General features: G+C 35.0%; 1 protein-coding gene across 1 annotated transcript; it reads left to right on the top strand.

The window, feature by feature from the left end:
* Window positions 1-285: 285 nt before the first annotated feature.
* Window positions 286-11773, top strand: LOC149709322 (uncharacterized). The gene is made up of 27 exons (XM_089864013.1): window positions 286-651; window positions 717-816; window positions 887-939; window positions 1378-1474; window positions 1545-1664; window positions 1812-1900; window positions 1960-2105; window positions 2592-2707; window positions 2777-2897; window positions 2959-3119; window positions 3198-3286; window positions 3809-3952; window positions 4279-4441; window positions 6102-6208; window positions 6272-6371; window positions 6872-6924; window positions 7846-7942; window positions 8008-8127; window positions 8495-8583; window positions 8640-8785; window positions 9391-9506; window positions 9581-9707; window positions 10342-10502; window positions 10616-10704; window positions 10762-10905; window positions 10975-11137; window positions 11635-11773. Exons 1-27 carry the CDS (start codon window positions 578-580, stop codon window positions 11710-11712), a joined length of 3063 nt encoding a protein of 1020 aa, XP_089720139.1. The 5' UTR covers window positions 286-577; the 3' UTR covers window positions 11713-11773.
* Window positions 11774-16784: the final 5011 nt, after the last annotated feature.

The raw sequence follows: 16784 nt of genomic DNA, 5'->3' as shown, positions 1-16784 counted from the left end.
CTTCTAAAATCCTTATATTTTTAGTGCATTTTGTATCTTACAAGGCTTCTACCATATTTTATCACATTGTTTTAGCGTCCTTGGAGGCCCTATCTAACCTTCAATGTTTAATCGTTAAATATAAACAAGACGGCTTTACCGCTATTTATCCTTTTACTGCTAGCGTGCCCCACACTTAACCAGAGAAAAATGAACTGGGGGTTTAAGCAGTGGGGATGCCAGATAGAGAAAAACCAACAAATTTTTACGACTAGCTATTGGATAAATGCTTTAAAATGCAATATATGAATTAAAAGTTGTAGCAGTGTGGCAGCACGGTACTAACGGTTACTCGCTGTATGCTACACTATGAAACCAGATGTACCTATGCATAGTTTTCTTTCTATCTATTGGTTCCGCCCAACTACTAAAGTTATTTTTGGCGCATCGAAGCACGTCAACATCTTCATCTAACATCGTGATTGTAACAGCCATATCATATCTCACGCGATGTAACTGAAATTGTGACAGCTTACTATAAACAAACGGAAGCAAACTTCATTATCGGGGAACAAACTGAACGGGAAGGTTGTCAAAAATGGTTCTCCTAGTAGCTTTAGAAGTATTCGTGGGCGTAGTAGTTACATTATGCACCTCTTTTATGCTTTATTGGTGAGTTTGTCAACGTAATTATTTTCAATCAATTAATAATTTTCGGCTAAAATACTAATTTATAGGGTGTACTTGAGGAAGTATGGTTATTGGGTTGGCAAAAATATTTCCTCAACTAAACCATTTCCGATTCTGGGTGATATGGTTGCTATCTTTAAAGGAATGGTAATTATATTATTATTACTGATATTTTAAAGTGGAGAAAAAATCGTAAAATCGTATTTGTTTGTTTCAGTCCTTCCTTGAAATTGACATGGATATTTGTAAAAAACATGGAAAACTTTTTGGGTAAGTCTCAATTTGTTATGTTAAAGATTATTTGAATTATAAAATTAAATCAGCCAACACAATCATTTCATTTACGCGATAATGTAATATATAGACATTAATTTTTCCCAATCTATTTACATCGATAAAATCTTGCGTAATTAAATAGTATGAAATGTTTAACATGATTTAAAATTAAATAAATCTGAATTTAAAATATAGACTAAGTGAACTCCATCTAAATTCAATCTAAATCGGTGCTTTATCTTCTGCAAGTTACGTAATACCGACAGAACTGTATTTTTAATTTTCCCAATAATTTACCAGCAATATTTCATTAATTTACCGGTTAAATTACCCTAACTTCACATATTTTAGAGCTATAAAAATGGTTTTTTACCCAATTTATTCTCAACAAACGACCGTTCTACCAGCATTATTTCTGTGTATTTTTGATAGAGGGTATACCGGAATAAAACCAGTGATGTACTTAAGAGATCCTGAATTTGTAAAACTAATTTTAGTGAAAGACTTTGCAACGTTTTCTTCCAAAAGGGTAATAATATGTCCAGTTGATTTTCAGCAAAACGATCATCACTGAAAAGTAATGAATGAAATCATTTTAGCCCTTCGTTACTGGCGACACACGTGTCGACTTGTCTTTACCTTTGGTAAAAGGCGATGAAAAATGGAGGAACTTACGAAATACGATAACTCCATCATTTTCTTCAGGGAAACTAAAAAATGTGAGATTCGTTAATTGCAATATCTTACGAACTTACCATTTACAAGAGTGAATTAAGATTATCTAGCTGACATGGGAGAAAATTTCCTTGATAAAAGAGCTTTGTTGTAAATTCGGTTTTATAACAATTTATGAATAAATATTTCAGATGATTCCAATTATCGCGGACTGCGCTACAATTTCAACATCTAATTTTGAAAAATACGCCACGAATAACGAATATGTTAATGTTAAAAAGCAAGTGAATTTTATGTGGAATCATAATCGTCACTGATAATTTGTAATTAATCATGCAGGTTGTACGGAAATTACACGTTGGATGTCATTTCAAATGTGGCATTCGCAACGAGGTTGGATTCCCACAATGATCCAAATAATGAATTCGTCTGTAATGCCAGGAAAATTTTTAACTTAGAAGTTACTTTGAAAACCTTCATTGTCGGTGAGTCTTAATGTCCTTTAATTGTTATTTTTATATCGTTTAATTCTTATTTAAATGCTATTTTTAATGTCGTTTAATTGTTTCTTTTAATGTCGTTAAAATGCTTTTTTTATTGTCGTTTAATTGTTATTTTTAATGTCGTTTAATTGTTATTTTTAATGTCGTTTAATTGTTATTTTTAATGTCGTTTAATTGTTATTTTTAATGTCGTTTAATTGTTATTTTTAATGTCGTTCAATTGTTATTTTTAATGTCATTCAATTGTTATTATTAATGTCATTCAATTGTTATTTTTAATGCTGTTTAACTGTTTTATAATGTCACGTGAAAAAAAGAACGGACTTATTTTTATGTATATATACAATAATTTACAATATAATTTATAATTAGTTTGTTTTTTCCAAATTATCTCTCTTTACAATTGGTTTTTTTTTCAAATTATCTCTCTTTACAATGTTTTTTTTTTCAAATTATCTCTGTTTACAGTTGCCTTTCCTAAACTTGCAAAACTTCTCAATTACTCCTTCTTTCCAAAGGACGCTTTGGAGTTCTTCCAAGATGTAACTAACAATATCATTGAGCGGCGACTAAAAACAAATGAGGTAGGTAGTAGGCTTAATTCATTTTAAAACTAACTCAACGCAACAATAATGCTTCGAGACTGACTTTAGGTCAGGCACGACTTCCTCCAATTAATGATGGATAGCATGAAAGCCGAAGAGGAACCAGAAGATAAGGACAATGTGGAACAAAAGACACCAATACAGAAAGTGGAACAAATTAAACGAATTCGTGAGTTGCAAGTGGAATGATAAAAAGAATTTGTGACAGGGTTGAATTTCATTTGTACTAGCTCTAACGAAGGATGAAGTTTTATCGAATTGCGTCATGTTTTTCGTCGCTGGTTACGACACCACCGCTACAACTTTGACGATGGCATCGTACTATTTAGCTTGCAACCCTGACAAACAAAAGAAGGTCTTAGAAGAAGTCGACAGGATATGGGAAAACAGAGTCAGTCAGATTGAATATTTGAAATATTCAATATATGAAATTCATTTGAACTGATGTTTATAAACCCAAATTTTTCAGACAACCTTAGATGCCGAGGCAGTGTATGAAGCTAAATACCTTGACGCGGTGATCGACGAAACACTCAGAATATCACCTCCATTTTTAAAGTATGTTTATCTTGAAGTAAATTTAAATCACACATGTCAACGTGGTTTCTGGGGCTATAGTTTTAAAATACAAGGATTTTTGAATAGTCATTATCAGACTATTATTATCATTATAGAAATTATCACAGGGAATATCTATCTTCACAGGGTAATAGCTTAAGTGGATCATATTACACCTCCCTTTAAGCACTTATGCTTGTAGGGTGCTGTAATATGATCCACTTATGGTAATAGTGGGTATTCAAGATATGGGTGGGCTGACAAGTAAGCAATAGCCAATCAAGTGATGTGATGGAAGATCTTTCCACACCTACAAGTTTTATCGCGGTATTTCATTATGTCGCCTTTCATGTTTTACTGTTGATAATCAATGACAAAAATTGTTGCCGAGCGCTGGAAAGATCACTCGAAAGCATAAACACCAGTATAATTTCTGGTTCCGATTTTAGTACCTAAAACGGTCCCCTGGTTATCCTGATAATTAATTTGATATCAATATTCTACAGAAATTCTTTCTTGTAGGATTGAAAGAATGACTGCGAAGGATTATGAACTTGGAGATACGGGTGTTACAATTCCAAAAGGCATGGTGGTTGCGATACCAGTATTTGTAATGCATCATGACCCCGATTTTTACCCAAACCCCGAAGAGTTCAGACCAGAAAGGTTAGTGAGGCGTTGATATTATGTCCACCTTCAGAAAATTGATACAGAGCTCGTTATAATATAACTAAGTTGAAATGAACAAGGTTCTATAGTTAAACAGATTGCAACTCAATATCACTTCTCTCCTCCTAGCTATTAGGTCCACTTGTAGCGTGAACCGTAGTTGTACCCAAAATCTTTGAATAACTATAAATGGTGCAAAATTATAGCTAAGGTTACTGTGCAACTCAACGTTTTTGAGATCTCTGACCTTTACAACCGAGACGAAGAAACTATGTCAGAACCAAGAACATAAAACAGTTTATTAACTCTTGATTTTTGCTTAGGTTCCTGCCCAAAGAAAACAACGAAGTGATACCCTACATGTATCTCCCATTCGCCGCAGGTCCGAGGAATTGCGTTGCTTTACGACTAGCTTTATTAGAAATCAAGATGTGTCTTTTACACGTTTTAAGACACTTGGAATTTACGACGTGTCCACAGACAAAAGTGTGTACTTATATTCATCTATAAATTATTAAATCAGGAATCATTCTGCCCTCAAATCTCTCATGTTAATTGCTAAGCGGGCTTTGTGGGTCGGGCTTGAGCGCTATCCGTCACGCGTCATAATTCTGACGTCTTTCTAACTGGAATTCCATTAGTTTGTTAGCAAGGCGAGTCCCTAGGCACGCGAAAAGGTAAAATTCGTCATACATAATGATAAGTCTAGCTCCTCCCACAAAACCCGCTTAGATACTCGAGAAAATGGCAACACAATCATTTCTATTAGCTGCATGTATTTCTTGTAAAAGTAATGGTTTTACAAGCGCAGTTCACCGTTTAATAATATTTGTTTAATTTCAGATACCCGTTGAATACATGAAACGTACGGCTCTTTTACAGCCAAAAGATGTCATATTAAGCGTTCATAAACGAAACTGATCAATATAGAATTGTATAATTTAAATAAATCGTGATCAAAGTTTGTAAATTGTAAATTGAAAAAATTACAAATAATTTTTATAGACCCACAACAAAGTTTTTGCTATAAATTCAAACTTTGACGATAAAAAGCGCTTTCCTGATTCTAAATAATAAGTTTCTTTACCAATATTGGTCCCTAATAACAAAGGATATACAAATGTGGAGTAATTAGCTTTAGATTACCAGCGTAAGCAACTTCTCTTTATTTAATAGTACACTTCTACGAGATGAAACTTCTGTATCGTTCTTGGAGCGAAGGCTATTGAAAATAGCTATGTCTTACTCCATATGTCAATACAATTTGAAGTCTCGAAGAAGTTCAAGCCAAGTATCTTTGATTAGTCGCTTTAGGCAATGTTAATATTTCCTTCTATAATTCGAATAAATAGTTAATTACGTGTAAGCCTGAAATATGTTTTTACATTTGAAAGGGTTAAATTAAAAGCTAGACTTTTATCAGGCTTTGTTGATAATGAAACCGGATTCTCGTAATCATTGCAGTGATTTTAAACTATCATATTCGATAAATTGTAGATCCGGAATCAGAATGTAAATATCGAATATCATTGCATACCTAATCTTATTTGTTCGATTGCTAACCAGGATTCGCGGTTTATTCTACGCAAGCGATATAGCGACAGGATGTTTCTGATAATGATAAGTCTGCCATAAATTAAGGAGGATGTTCTTTGGTCGATTTTGAGTCGAAAATGTAACTTCTATCTCCATTTTGCCGTCCGAGCCACTGTTGTCAAGTTTTGATTTGATTGTTTTAGTGATGACCCCTTAATTAAATTAGAAATAATTGTCATTGAGTTTCATAATAAATTTAAGGGATCATCCTTAAAATACTCAAATCTTAACTTGAGAACGGTGGCTCGGACGGCAAAATGGAGATAGAACATTTTGGACTCAAATTTTCCCGAAGAACAAATTTAAATTGTGGCAGACTTATCAGAGACAACCTATATATTAAAACTCTGAAGTGTAGCCGTACTTTGTCTGCCTTTAAAAAACACTTCGTCTTATCTGGTTCCCTCCATACTTTAATCTATTTGTTTGAAAGTCCTTGGGAGTCTGGATCTAACATAGTAACATTCAGCGTTGCGTCGTAAAACGCAAACAACATTATTTCGGGAATATAAACAGACAAAATTCTAGCCTCGACTTTAGAGACGGGTAGGCAGCCAGTTGTAAGTACCAGAAAGCTGTCAAAATGTCTCTTATCGTAGCTTTAGAAGTTTTTGTGACAATTGTAGTCTCATTATGCACCTCGTTTGGATTATACTGGTGAGTTTGACAATACGTAATGAACTGCTATTATAAACTATTAAACTCGCATTATTTTGATAGGATTTACTTGAGGAAATACGCGTATTGGGTCGGAAAAAATATACGGTCAACAAAACCTTTCCCGATTTTGGGTGATTTGGTTGGCATCTTTATGGGAAAGGTATTAATTATAAGTAATTTTTATATATGTATTTTAATTAAGTGTAACGTTATAAGTTTCGTCATTAACAGCTTGTCCGGTTTAATATCCGTTTATTTAATTTGAAATTAATTTTTGCTTTATTTCTAAAAATAACTATTTGAAGGAAAAGTTCAGGTAGCATAACATTATGTCTTAAAAGAACGGCCTTTTTCTAAATATAAAAGGAATTAAATATTAAAATTGAAATAAATGATCTCTTATTGCAAAACAATTTATTAGCATTTTATAAGTCTTAAAAACGGGAGGACTACCGCAGCGCCATTGTTTTAGTGGCGTCTGCTAGCCAGAACCTCTCTCTGCCAGTGAGAATTCAACCAATCCCTTTAGGGGTAAGTGGTTCTTTTAAGGTATAATGCTATTTTACCTGAACTTAAAATTCATTTTGTTTCTTACCATTGGTGAATTTGAATTTAAGCCAAAAGTTTAATAAAAGTAAATATTTTGTTAAAATTATTTAGTCTGTCATTGAATTAGACATCGAAATGTGTCAAGAAAATGGAAAGCTGTTCGGGTAAATTATTGTTATTATTTAATTAAAATTAAATTGATTTACTGGTTAACATGTGATATCATGAATGAATCATATACTAGCTCCCTATAAGTTACTCAGTCGCACTGGCCTAATGTATCCAGCATTTTCTTCCGAATAGTCGAGAGGAGGGGAGGCGGGTGAAAGTGATAGTAGACGGCGCCCTCTATTAGGGCTTTGAAATTAATATATCGGTAACTTGAAAGTGACGATAGTTCCAAATCGTATTAACGGTTTTGGTTTCTTTGCGTCACATTCATTCTTTTGCTTATTTAAAAATAATTTGGGTTTCTCAACAGGCTTCGTTAAAAATGAGTTGGATCTTTAAGTTTTTCTGTTGGTTCTTTAGACGCATTATTAAAAAGTTTAGTAAGGTTTTCGAGAAGACTAGGCCTATTAAGTTGTTGCTTAGCTCTAATTTTTTGATAAAGTTTGGTTCTCTCACCATAAATAGTTCCTGTCTCTGAACGTTGCATACGGAATAAAAATTCTTATTCCGCTCTGAATTTAAATGAGTTTCTTTCAATTGGGCTTTGTAAAAAATATCCAAAATTCTGCCATTTTAATGCGAAAAATTAAACTTCCTATTGCGCCAACCTTAAGCCATTAAAATAATTTCAAAGATAAAATACGACTGTGAACCGACCGCAAACATTCACAGCATTTCTAAAACGTCGTCTGCTTATACAAACTACCTTTCAGTTCAAAGTTTCATTGGTTGATCTCCTTTTCCGGTTTTTTACCGGAAATACGTAAGCGCCGGGAGAAGTGTTATTTTTCTCACTGTAGGTCGCATATAGGTAACATTTTTTGGCGGGAAGAAAACGCTGGATACATTAGGCCAGTGTGGCTGAGTAACTTATAGGGAGCTAGTATATAATTCACTCATGGTGATATTTTTAGAGCGTATATTGGTAAAGATGCCGTGATCTGCGTGGCAGATCCTGAATTGGTGAAACTAATTTTAGTTAAAGATTTCGCAACGTTTTCTTCTAAAAGAGTAATATTACGACTTGGTTTTTTTAAAGGAACAACGACTTGAACGTGTTTTTCAATTTATTTCAGGAGTTCGTGAGCGGAGAACCATTTGTTGACGATTCATTACCGTCATTAAAAGGCGGTGACAGATGGAGAAACTTAAGAAATACAATAACACCGGCTTTTTCTTCAGGGAAACTAAAAAACGTAAGTTTTGTTACTTAAAAAGTGCCACAGCTCGTGCCATATTCATTTGAATTCTGCAAAATATTATGGCTTGCCTTATTCGTACCGTTTTTGACTGAATGGTTCAGTATTGAAACTTTTTATCATAAGTTCATGATATGCCATTAAGTTTCTATATCTGAATGGGATATATAGAGGTCTAGTCTGTCTCGCTGCTGCCTGTATACCGTCTCACCCTAACCTGGTATTAATTTATATAAGATACTACCGACGTGATAGCCTACACTGTAGTGTACTCTTAGTATGACAAGCAAGATGTGATAAAAAAATATGATTTCAGTTATTTTATTATATAAACTTTCTCTGTTAAATGAAAACATTTATCCAGATGATTCCAATCATATCGGACTGCTCTAAAATTTCGACATCAAATTTTGAGAAATACGCTAATAGTCAAGAATATGTTAATGCCAAAAAGTAAGTTTAAGTTTGCAAGTTTTTATTCGAGTAATCAAGTTTAAACACACGTTAAGATTGTATGGCAATTACACGTTGGATGTCATTGCGAATGTGGCCTTTGGAACGAGATTGGATTCTCACAATGATCCAAATAATAAATTTGTCTATTACTCTAGCAAGATTTTCAATACTCAGTTTTCATTCAAAACCACTTTAATTTGTGAGGGTTTTTAAACGTTTATTTATAGAATGTGGAACAGATTGGAAGAACACTTATTTTAAGTAAAACTTGGTTAAACCATAAATTTATAATCTACCATTAAGTTTACATGTCTGAATGGGATCAATAAGAGTACTAGTCTGCCCCTGCCGCCTATAATCCATCTCACCCCTACCTGGTATTAAATTACATGAGACATTACTGCCGTGAAAGCATGAACTTTAATATGCTCGCAAGAGGTTATTAGAAAGCCTCTACTCGATTGCCGGCAAGTTTCTCTTTCCGTATTTTCTCCCCCAAATCGTCTATACAAAAATCAGTGGCATGAAAATCTTCTTGAAATAAAAATTTCTCGGGGATTTTTTGGCGCCTGATTTTTCGTATGCTAGGGGCAGGAGACGTTCCGTCAAAGACCGAAGGATAGACACTTAAAGCGGATTATTCGCTTATGGTCAGACCTATGAGGCTTGTAATAAGAATCTCGGATCTAATTTCACGAGAAGGGCAGTGATCTTTTACTCAAAATAGGAGTTCGTCTGATCTGTTCCACACTGCATATATTGAACTAGATTCTTATGACTTACGGTTGTTTCCTATTTTAACAGTTGCATTTCCTAAATTGGCGAAACGTCTTGGTTTAGCTTTTTTCTCAAATGATACCTTCGAATTCTTCAAAGACGTTACAAATACCATAATGGAACGAAGGCTGAAAACAAAAGAGGTGAAATCTTTCACGAGTGACAGCCGTAAAAATGTTTTTAAGCGAAGATATTTCATCAATCACAAATATTTTAGGTGCGACACGATTTTCTTCAACTAATGATGGACAGTATGAAAGTGGACACAAAAGAGGAGGAAGTTAAACTGGAACCAAATGAAAAAACTACACCGATACAGAAAGTGGATCAAATTAAACGAATACGTAAGGGATATCAAGGACTTATTCTGCTAGGGCCCAACAAGTGAGAAAGTGAAATCTTCTTGCCATGTCGTCAACATGGGCTTATTTTATGGATGAACCTTATTTATTTTGAGGTTATGATGGCAAATGATTATTATCATGATCTTTACAATGAAAAACGGATTATTGTAACATTAATCCCTGTTTTCTACATAAAGGAATTAGAAACCTTAACCTTTTAAATAGGGAAAAGTCTGTGACGTACGTGAAGTCAAGGAAGACCATGCAAGCGAGGGAAGCTTGGTCAGTATAGAGCAGATCACGTGTCTATTTTTCGGCGTTAGTTAACTTTGACAAGGAATATCAAGCAAGTTTGGTGTGACGTTTCAACTAAGGTCGCCCAAAAATCTCCTGTCGTCGGCGCAGATGTGCTACTGCGCAATTTTCTGACGCATCGTACTGAGACAGACGACAATTCTTCCTATGGCGTCTGACGGCTCCTATCATGCGCAGTTAAAACTAACGCCGTAGAATAGACACGTGATCAAACCGCCCTCATTCGATCTTCCTTGGCTTTGTCTCACGTACAAATAGGAAACCAACAATGTCCTTCCATTTCTAAATGAGGCATATTTCCCCCTAATGTTTTCATTAGCTCTTACGAAACACGACGTTTTATCGCAATGCATCTTGTTTTTCAACGCCGGTTTCGACAGCACGTCCACAACCTTAACGATGGCATCGTATTATTTGGCTTGCAATCCTGACAAACAAAAGAAGGCTCAAGAAGAAGTTGACCGAATATGGGAAAACAGAGTTAGTCGCGTAGTCAATCCTTAAAACTGATATCTCTTCTTAATGGGATTAGATTAGATTTGATTTGATTTAAATTAATTAATAAATTAAACGCGCAAATATTAATCTCACAGACAACTCTGGATGCCGAGGCAGTGTTTGAGGCGAAATATATTGAAGCTGTTATAGACGAAACCCTTAGACTATCACCACCCTTGACACGGTACGCTGTAATTTTAACCGAAATCCTTTTAGATACATTAACAATTTTTGCGTTTAGAGTTGAAAGAATGGCGGGAAAAGATTACGAACTCGGAGAAACGGGAGTTACAATCCCGAAAGGCATGCTAGTTCAAATACCCATCATTGCGATGCATCACGACCCAGATTTTTTTCCCAATCCCGAAGAGTTCAGGCCAGAAAGGTAATAGGCCTATTTCATCGTTAATGTCCGACCTTTGAGTTTCATCTTTTTTTATTTTGGCGCATGCAGGTTCTTACCCAAGGAAAACAACGAAGTGATACCGTACACTTATCTCCCATTTGCCGCTGGACCTAGAAATTGCGTTGCTCTACGTCTAGCTCACTTAGAAATTAAGATTTGTCTTTTGCATGTTTTACGAGACTTGGAATTTGCAACGTGTCCCCAGACAAAGGTATGTATTGAAACTGGAAACGATGTTTTATTAACGTTTTTTCACTCAAAATTTCGAGTCCAAATTTTAAGTAATTAACCAAGTAAGCAATACCTTCATTAGACCAGATGGATTTAGTGTTTTCAACCGAAATGCTGAAATTTGTTACTGCAAGAGTTTATTTATGATTGTGTTGATTTTCTACAACTTGCGGAAAGAGAAAAAATGTGTGCTAAACTAAAAATGGCACCTTATAGTGTCGTGGTCCCGCGAGCATTGAATGCGAGGCACTGTATCGCATTAGATCGTTATTGGGTGCTGTACAACCTGAGCCCATTGAAAACCACACGGAGTATTGCACTTGTATAAGAAATACAAGAGATGAATATTTTAAGACCTTTTTTTAAGACATTAAAATCTTTATGTGACAACCAAATTTAGAAAATTAGAAAAACCCGTGAAATTTAAACAAAATTTAAAAATAATTTGATCAATTTTTGAATTTGTATTTTTTTCAGATTCCTATTGAATATGTGAAACGCGCTTTTGTTCTGCAGCCAAAAGATGTCATCTTAAGCGTTCATAAACGAAATTAAAATATATATTGAAAGCCCCACACCCTAATTACATAAAGTAGTGAAGAGTATTATTATTTTTACACTGTACATAATGGAGCTAATCAAAATAAAGCCTAATCACAAATACAACGTCATTTTAACTTAGCAACTATCGCCGATAGATCGACCTTTTTTCTAGAGCTCGGCATTTTCGATCAATTATCCACTTTATTTTATCTTTATCCATACCCGAAAATTATCCACAGAACTTACATGTTAAATCGTATTATAATCCACAAATTTGTTTATAAATAATCGGTTATCCACCAATTTGTGGATAATTGATCGAAAATGCCGAGCTCTACTTTTTTCCAGTTAGCCCATTTTAAAGACGAGGAATTCTGGATTGTTCTTATAGCATCGCGTCACATCTTGCAATAGTGTTTGGGTCTCACAATCAAATTGAGGGAAAAACCGAGAAAGTTGAGAAAATGTTTCTTATCTCGTTATTAGAAAATATCGCGTGTCAATTCGATGAATCGGTTGAAACGCGCGCTTATAAAGGATAACTTTGAGGAAGATAGTAATTAAATTTGAGAAAAATCTCAGTTTTATTTTAATATTTAGTTCTACAAAGCGGCACTATTTCTAATGATTTGCACAATATGAAACATTAAATACTTTTACTAGCAATCACGTTAAGCATTTCGCATATGTAAAATTCGAATACCAAGCAAAGCGCGGCTTCGCTTGTGCCCCTTAAAGATAACTTTTCTACTACACAGTGGCCAAGCAGCTTGGCAAAGGCTAGTTTAGCCAGAGGCTGGAACTAATCAGAAATAAGGCACTAGGTCTGATTGGTTTCTGCCTTTGGCAAGATAAAATTCGTGTCTAGAAGGTTAGCCATATTGTAAGGGGTTATAATGGAGCCGGCTGTTGCTTAGGACTTTATCTTTATAACGTTTGAAAAACGTTAACTACATATGGGCAAAACGATACAAATTGGTAAATAAACATGGGAATCTGTTAATTTCAATTACATTTTTTGCATTGTCAATTAGTGATGTCGTTTTTATCCGCGATAATTTCATTTCAAATGAAATCACTCTTGTTTTAGTGTTTTATAGTTTTACACTTACAAATGAGGTGAAAAATGCATTCGACCAGAATTGCAAAAACTGATAGAACGATTCCATAAAGGTACACGATGAAAATCGGCGATAGGAATCTCACGCTCAATTCTTTCGCGTCTTGTAATTGTTCTTTTTCCGTATAAACAACTTTTCGGTTATCAAAGTGTACCTTTCTTGCTCTGGGTTCAAATTGACTCGTTTCTACCATTCGTCCAATGCTATCAACAATTAAATGATTATTTAAATCAATGGTAAGCCGCTATTTACTATATATTGTCAAGCTGACAGTCTACTAGACCCAATACTATTTCGAAGTAATTATTCTATGAACCATTGTTAAAACTAAGGTGTGCAAGCATTGATTTTTGGCTTAACGGATTCAAGTATTGAGCCAAGTCTTGAATGTGATGTTGAGTACTCGAGCCTCTTTCCTTGTCAAGATTATTTATTCGAGTAGGCCTAATTAAAGGGTTTTCATTTTTCTATTTATCTATTCAAAAATAACATAATCTACATGGGAAGAGTAAACCTTATCAGCGGCCTAGAATACACGTTGCTCATCAAGCTGGCCAACAAATCAAGGTAGCCAAGCTAGAAGTGCTTTCTTGTTTGCCTCTACATATAGCTACTTAATTCTGTCAAGTCTAATTGTCAAGGAGGTCCGAGAGTTCCTTGCAAAATGAACTCTATTAGGAGCACTCGAAAGACATTGAAATTAGATTTGGATTCTTTTTCGAGCCAAGACAGAGCATTTTTAAGGCTCGATGTCGCCTTCGAGCCATTAAAATTTCGTTTTCGAGCCTCGAGCCGAGTACTCGCATAAGCCTAATTAAAACCAAACTTCCTGAGCTTACATATAGTTTAGATTTTCAATGACATTTGCCGGCAGTTTCTTGTTGAAGATCATATGCGCATGAACCCTTTCATATACATTTTCTCCAATGTGAAATAGGCGTCGTTTATTCAATTCCTTGCCATTTATATTAATCAAGGTGTGCACGATCTGGTCCATGAAAAAAAACAGAGCCGTTCCTTCATGAAATTTATCGTTAATCTGGGCGTCGAGATGTTTATAATAATGCCCGTTTAAAGCCATTCTCTCTCGAAGCTTGGTATACTTTGAATTTGATTTCTGAAAAAATAAATCAATGAAAGGAAAATAATCAATTATTTATTGTAGTTTGGTTTTGTTATTCTAAATGGACACACCTCTATAATTTCCTTAAAAGCTCCATCATATATATAAGGTTCCAATTTGGGTTTTCTCAGCAAATCTTCAATGGAGTTAACAGGATCTGAACGCGAAATGACCATTTCTAATTTCATGGAACTGTAATAGCACCATATCAGGACAAACGACGCCACAGTCCACGATCCAAGCAAAATCCTCGTTGGAAATCTCCGTCCCAAAACAGATAAATCAGCTGAAGTCATGATAATAAAGTCAGCTATTTAAAACAGTGTAACATCGACACTATAATTTAACAACCAAGTTCAATTTTAAACGTGGTTTTAATTATTTTACCAAGAAATTAGGTTTTATGCATGGGAAGCCCTTACATGAGCGGTTCCCATATTAGCGGATTCCAAAATAGCGGCCCTTATAACATCGGTTCCCTAAATAGCGGTTTCCCGAAATTTCAGTTTACCCGTTACAGCTATTACCGATACAGCGGTTCTCGTAAACGCGGCGTACCGTTACAGCAGTTCTCTAAAGAGAAGAAAATACGGGATGCGAAAAACGATAGTTGTTTATTATTTTAAGGCTGGTTTTTGTGAACTCAAATAGATCTAGGTCAGATATGGATAATTAGGTTAGGTTAAAGTTGGTTATTAGAACTCAATAGTATTAGCTCAGGTCAGCGTAAAGTTAAGTATTTGAACCCTAATAGTATTAGGTTAGGTTTGGTTACGTTGGGTCAGGTCGAACGACCGATTGGTGCGTTGTGAAAATGGCGTCTACTGCAGTGTTTAAATTTATTTAATTTCATAACTGATTGGGTCAAAACTCCTTTTAAAGTAAATTAATTATTTTCTTGTAATTGGGACAATTTTGAAAATATCCGGAATAGCTCGCGTAATACTCCTGTCGATTACTTCGTTGACGATTCGATTAGCAACGTGACGTCAAATTCGCAGTGAAAAATTATTAGCAAAAAATTGAACTACATTGCAAGTTGTTGAGCACAGCCAAGGTAGGAAATCACAGTAGGCCATGCCTCTTTTCTCTTCATTTATTGTGGAATGAATATGAAGCAGAAATGTCTTGTGTGGACAGTGCCGATGATATATGCCCCTACTACAAACCCGTACTTACGCGTTGTAAGCTTATGGAAATATTAAACAAATTCTTCATTAATTTTTGGTAAACTTGAATGTTACTTAACAATTTAAAACAAGATGGAAAAAGAATATCCAAACGGTCCGAAAAGAATTTGAGAAGTTAATCTGGTGCTCTCTCAACCCGGATCTTCGAGTAATGCAAAGATACGTGACGGATACCACCAAAATGGCCACTATGGTACAAAGAAAAATTACTGAATCCAGTATTAGAAGTTCCATGGGTTCACTTGTCGAAGAATCTTCATCACGAGGTACTGTACTGAATATGACTTGGCCAGTTTGATAAACAGGAAAGGATATACTAACAGGCTGTGGACTATATATCGCAAAGAACATGAATTCTGTGTCAATGATCTGAAAACAATTTTGGGCTAAATTTTATTTATGATAAGTAAAGGCGCTAAAAGTAAAAATAAAATGTGTACAAATTGCTCTGTTGTAGAGAAGCAAGCGCCATATGAGCTTTATTTCTCCCTCACCGCTAGAGGAATTGCGAGTCAACTAGCGTCCCGCGTGTAGTGAACGTGGGCTGTCTCTGACGTTGCCTCTTGGCGTGAGGGAATTGGTGTACCTCGTATCAGCAGTTCCCGGAAGAGCAGTTCTCGATATAGCAACCGCGATTCCAAAAAACAGCGGCGATGTTCAACCCTTCTGTTTTAGGAATAGCGGCTGCTATTTTGGGAAATAGCAGTGTTTGCCTTAAGTTTTGAGCATTTCTTAACAATATAGTTATATTCATTGGTTTCAAAAACTACCGTTTTCTGTGATCATTTAATCAGTATGACCTACTAATGGATCGTGTTTTTCAATTTTTTTAATTACACTTAAATATTGTGTTTGATAATGAAGCGGGGAAAACTCTGTAGCTTTATTATTTTTCTGTCATGAAGGGTCATGAATGTAGGACATAGTCCCCCGGTCTTAATCCTCCCATCAGAGCCAAAAGGGACATAATACCCGGCTATATGGGACAAATACCCCGTACCATATCCCCCGAATGGATGTCGATGACAAAACACCCCCAGCCACATGAAAAATTCCCCCCAACCAAGGGATAAATTCCCCCAAAATGTGTTTACGACAAAATACCCCAATGCACGGCTTAAATAAATTTGAATGTTTATAATAGAATAATAAGCTATGACACCAAATTTCATATAGGTGCTACAATTTGGTAGGGTTATACTAACCCAACCCAAATTGGTTTCTGGCTAAACTAGACCACGGGGTGTTCGAAAATAATAGTTAAAAATTTTTAAACCTTCTGTAAGTTGGTAAAATAAACTTTCGAAAATTTGGAAATTTCATGTAAATGCCGTGGCAACGCCTACGTTATTAATACGTAGGCGTTGGCCGTGGTTGAGTCAGCTGCCCGACAAAGCATTTATTTTTTACCAACAACCGCTAAAACATTTACAATTCTCTTACCAGGATAGAAAAATAATTCGAGAAAGCTTATTTTATTTCGGAAATAAATAAATGTAAACAGTAATTTTTTGGAAAAAAATATTATTATTTGGGAAGTCAATGAAGATAAACAACAATATTTTGGAAAAGGCATAACATTGTTATATTATTTCCAAAATACTACTAACCTGACTCTAACCAAACGAAACAAAACCTAAAAAACCCAAC

The sequence above is a fragment of the Phalangium opilio genome, unplaced genomic scaffold, assembly GCF_054372755.1.
Source record: "Phalangium opilio isolate 3A_F unplaced genomic scaffold, DU_Popi_V2 ptg000013l_1, whole genome shotgun sequence".
Lineage (NCBI taxonomy): Eukaryota > Metazoa > Arthropoda > Arachnida > Opiliones > Phalangiidae > Phalangium > Phalangium opilio.
Note: the sequence above shows the minus strand (reverse complement) of the source record. Positions and strands in the feature narration are given on the sequence as shown.

What these genes read in the sequence shown, in the direction of transcription:
- LOC149709322 (XM_089864013.1), top strand. Translation starts at nt 578, where the DNA reads ATGGTTCTCCTAGTAGCTTTAGAAGTATTCGTGGGCGTAGTAGTTACA. An exon ending in ATATCACCTCCATTTTTAAA is followed by an intron (nt 3,287 to 3,808) that starts GTATGTTTATCT and finishes TCTTTCTTGTAG; the next exon opens with GATTGAAAGAATGACTGCGA. An exon ending in TTGGCATCTTTATGGGAAAG is followed by an intron (nt 6,372 to 6,871) that starts GTATTAATTATA and finishes AAAATTATTTAG; the next exon opens with TCTGTCATTGAATTAGACAT.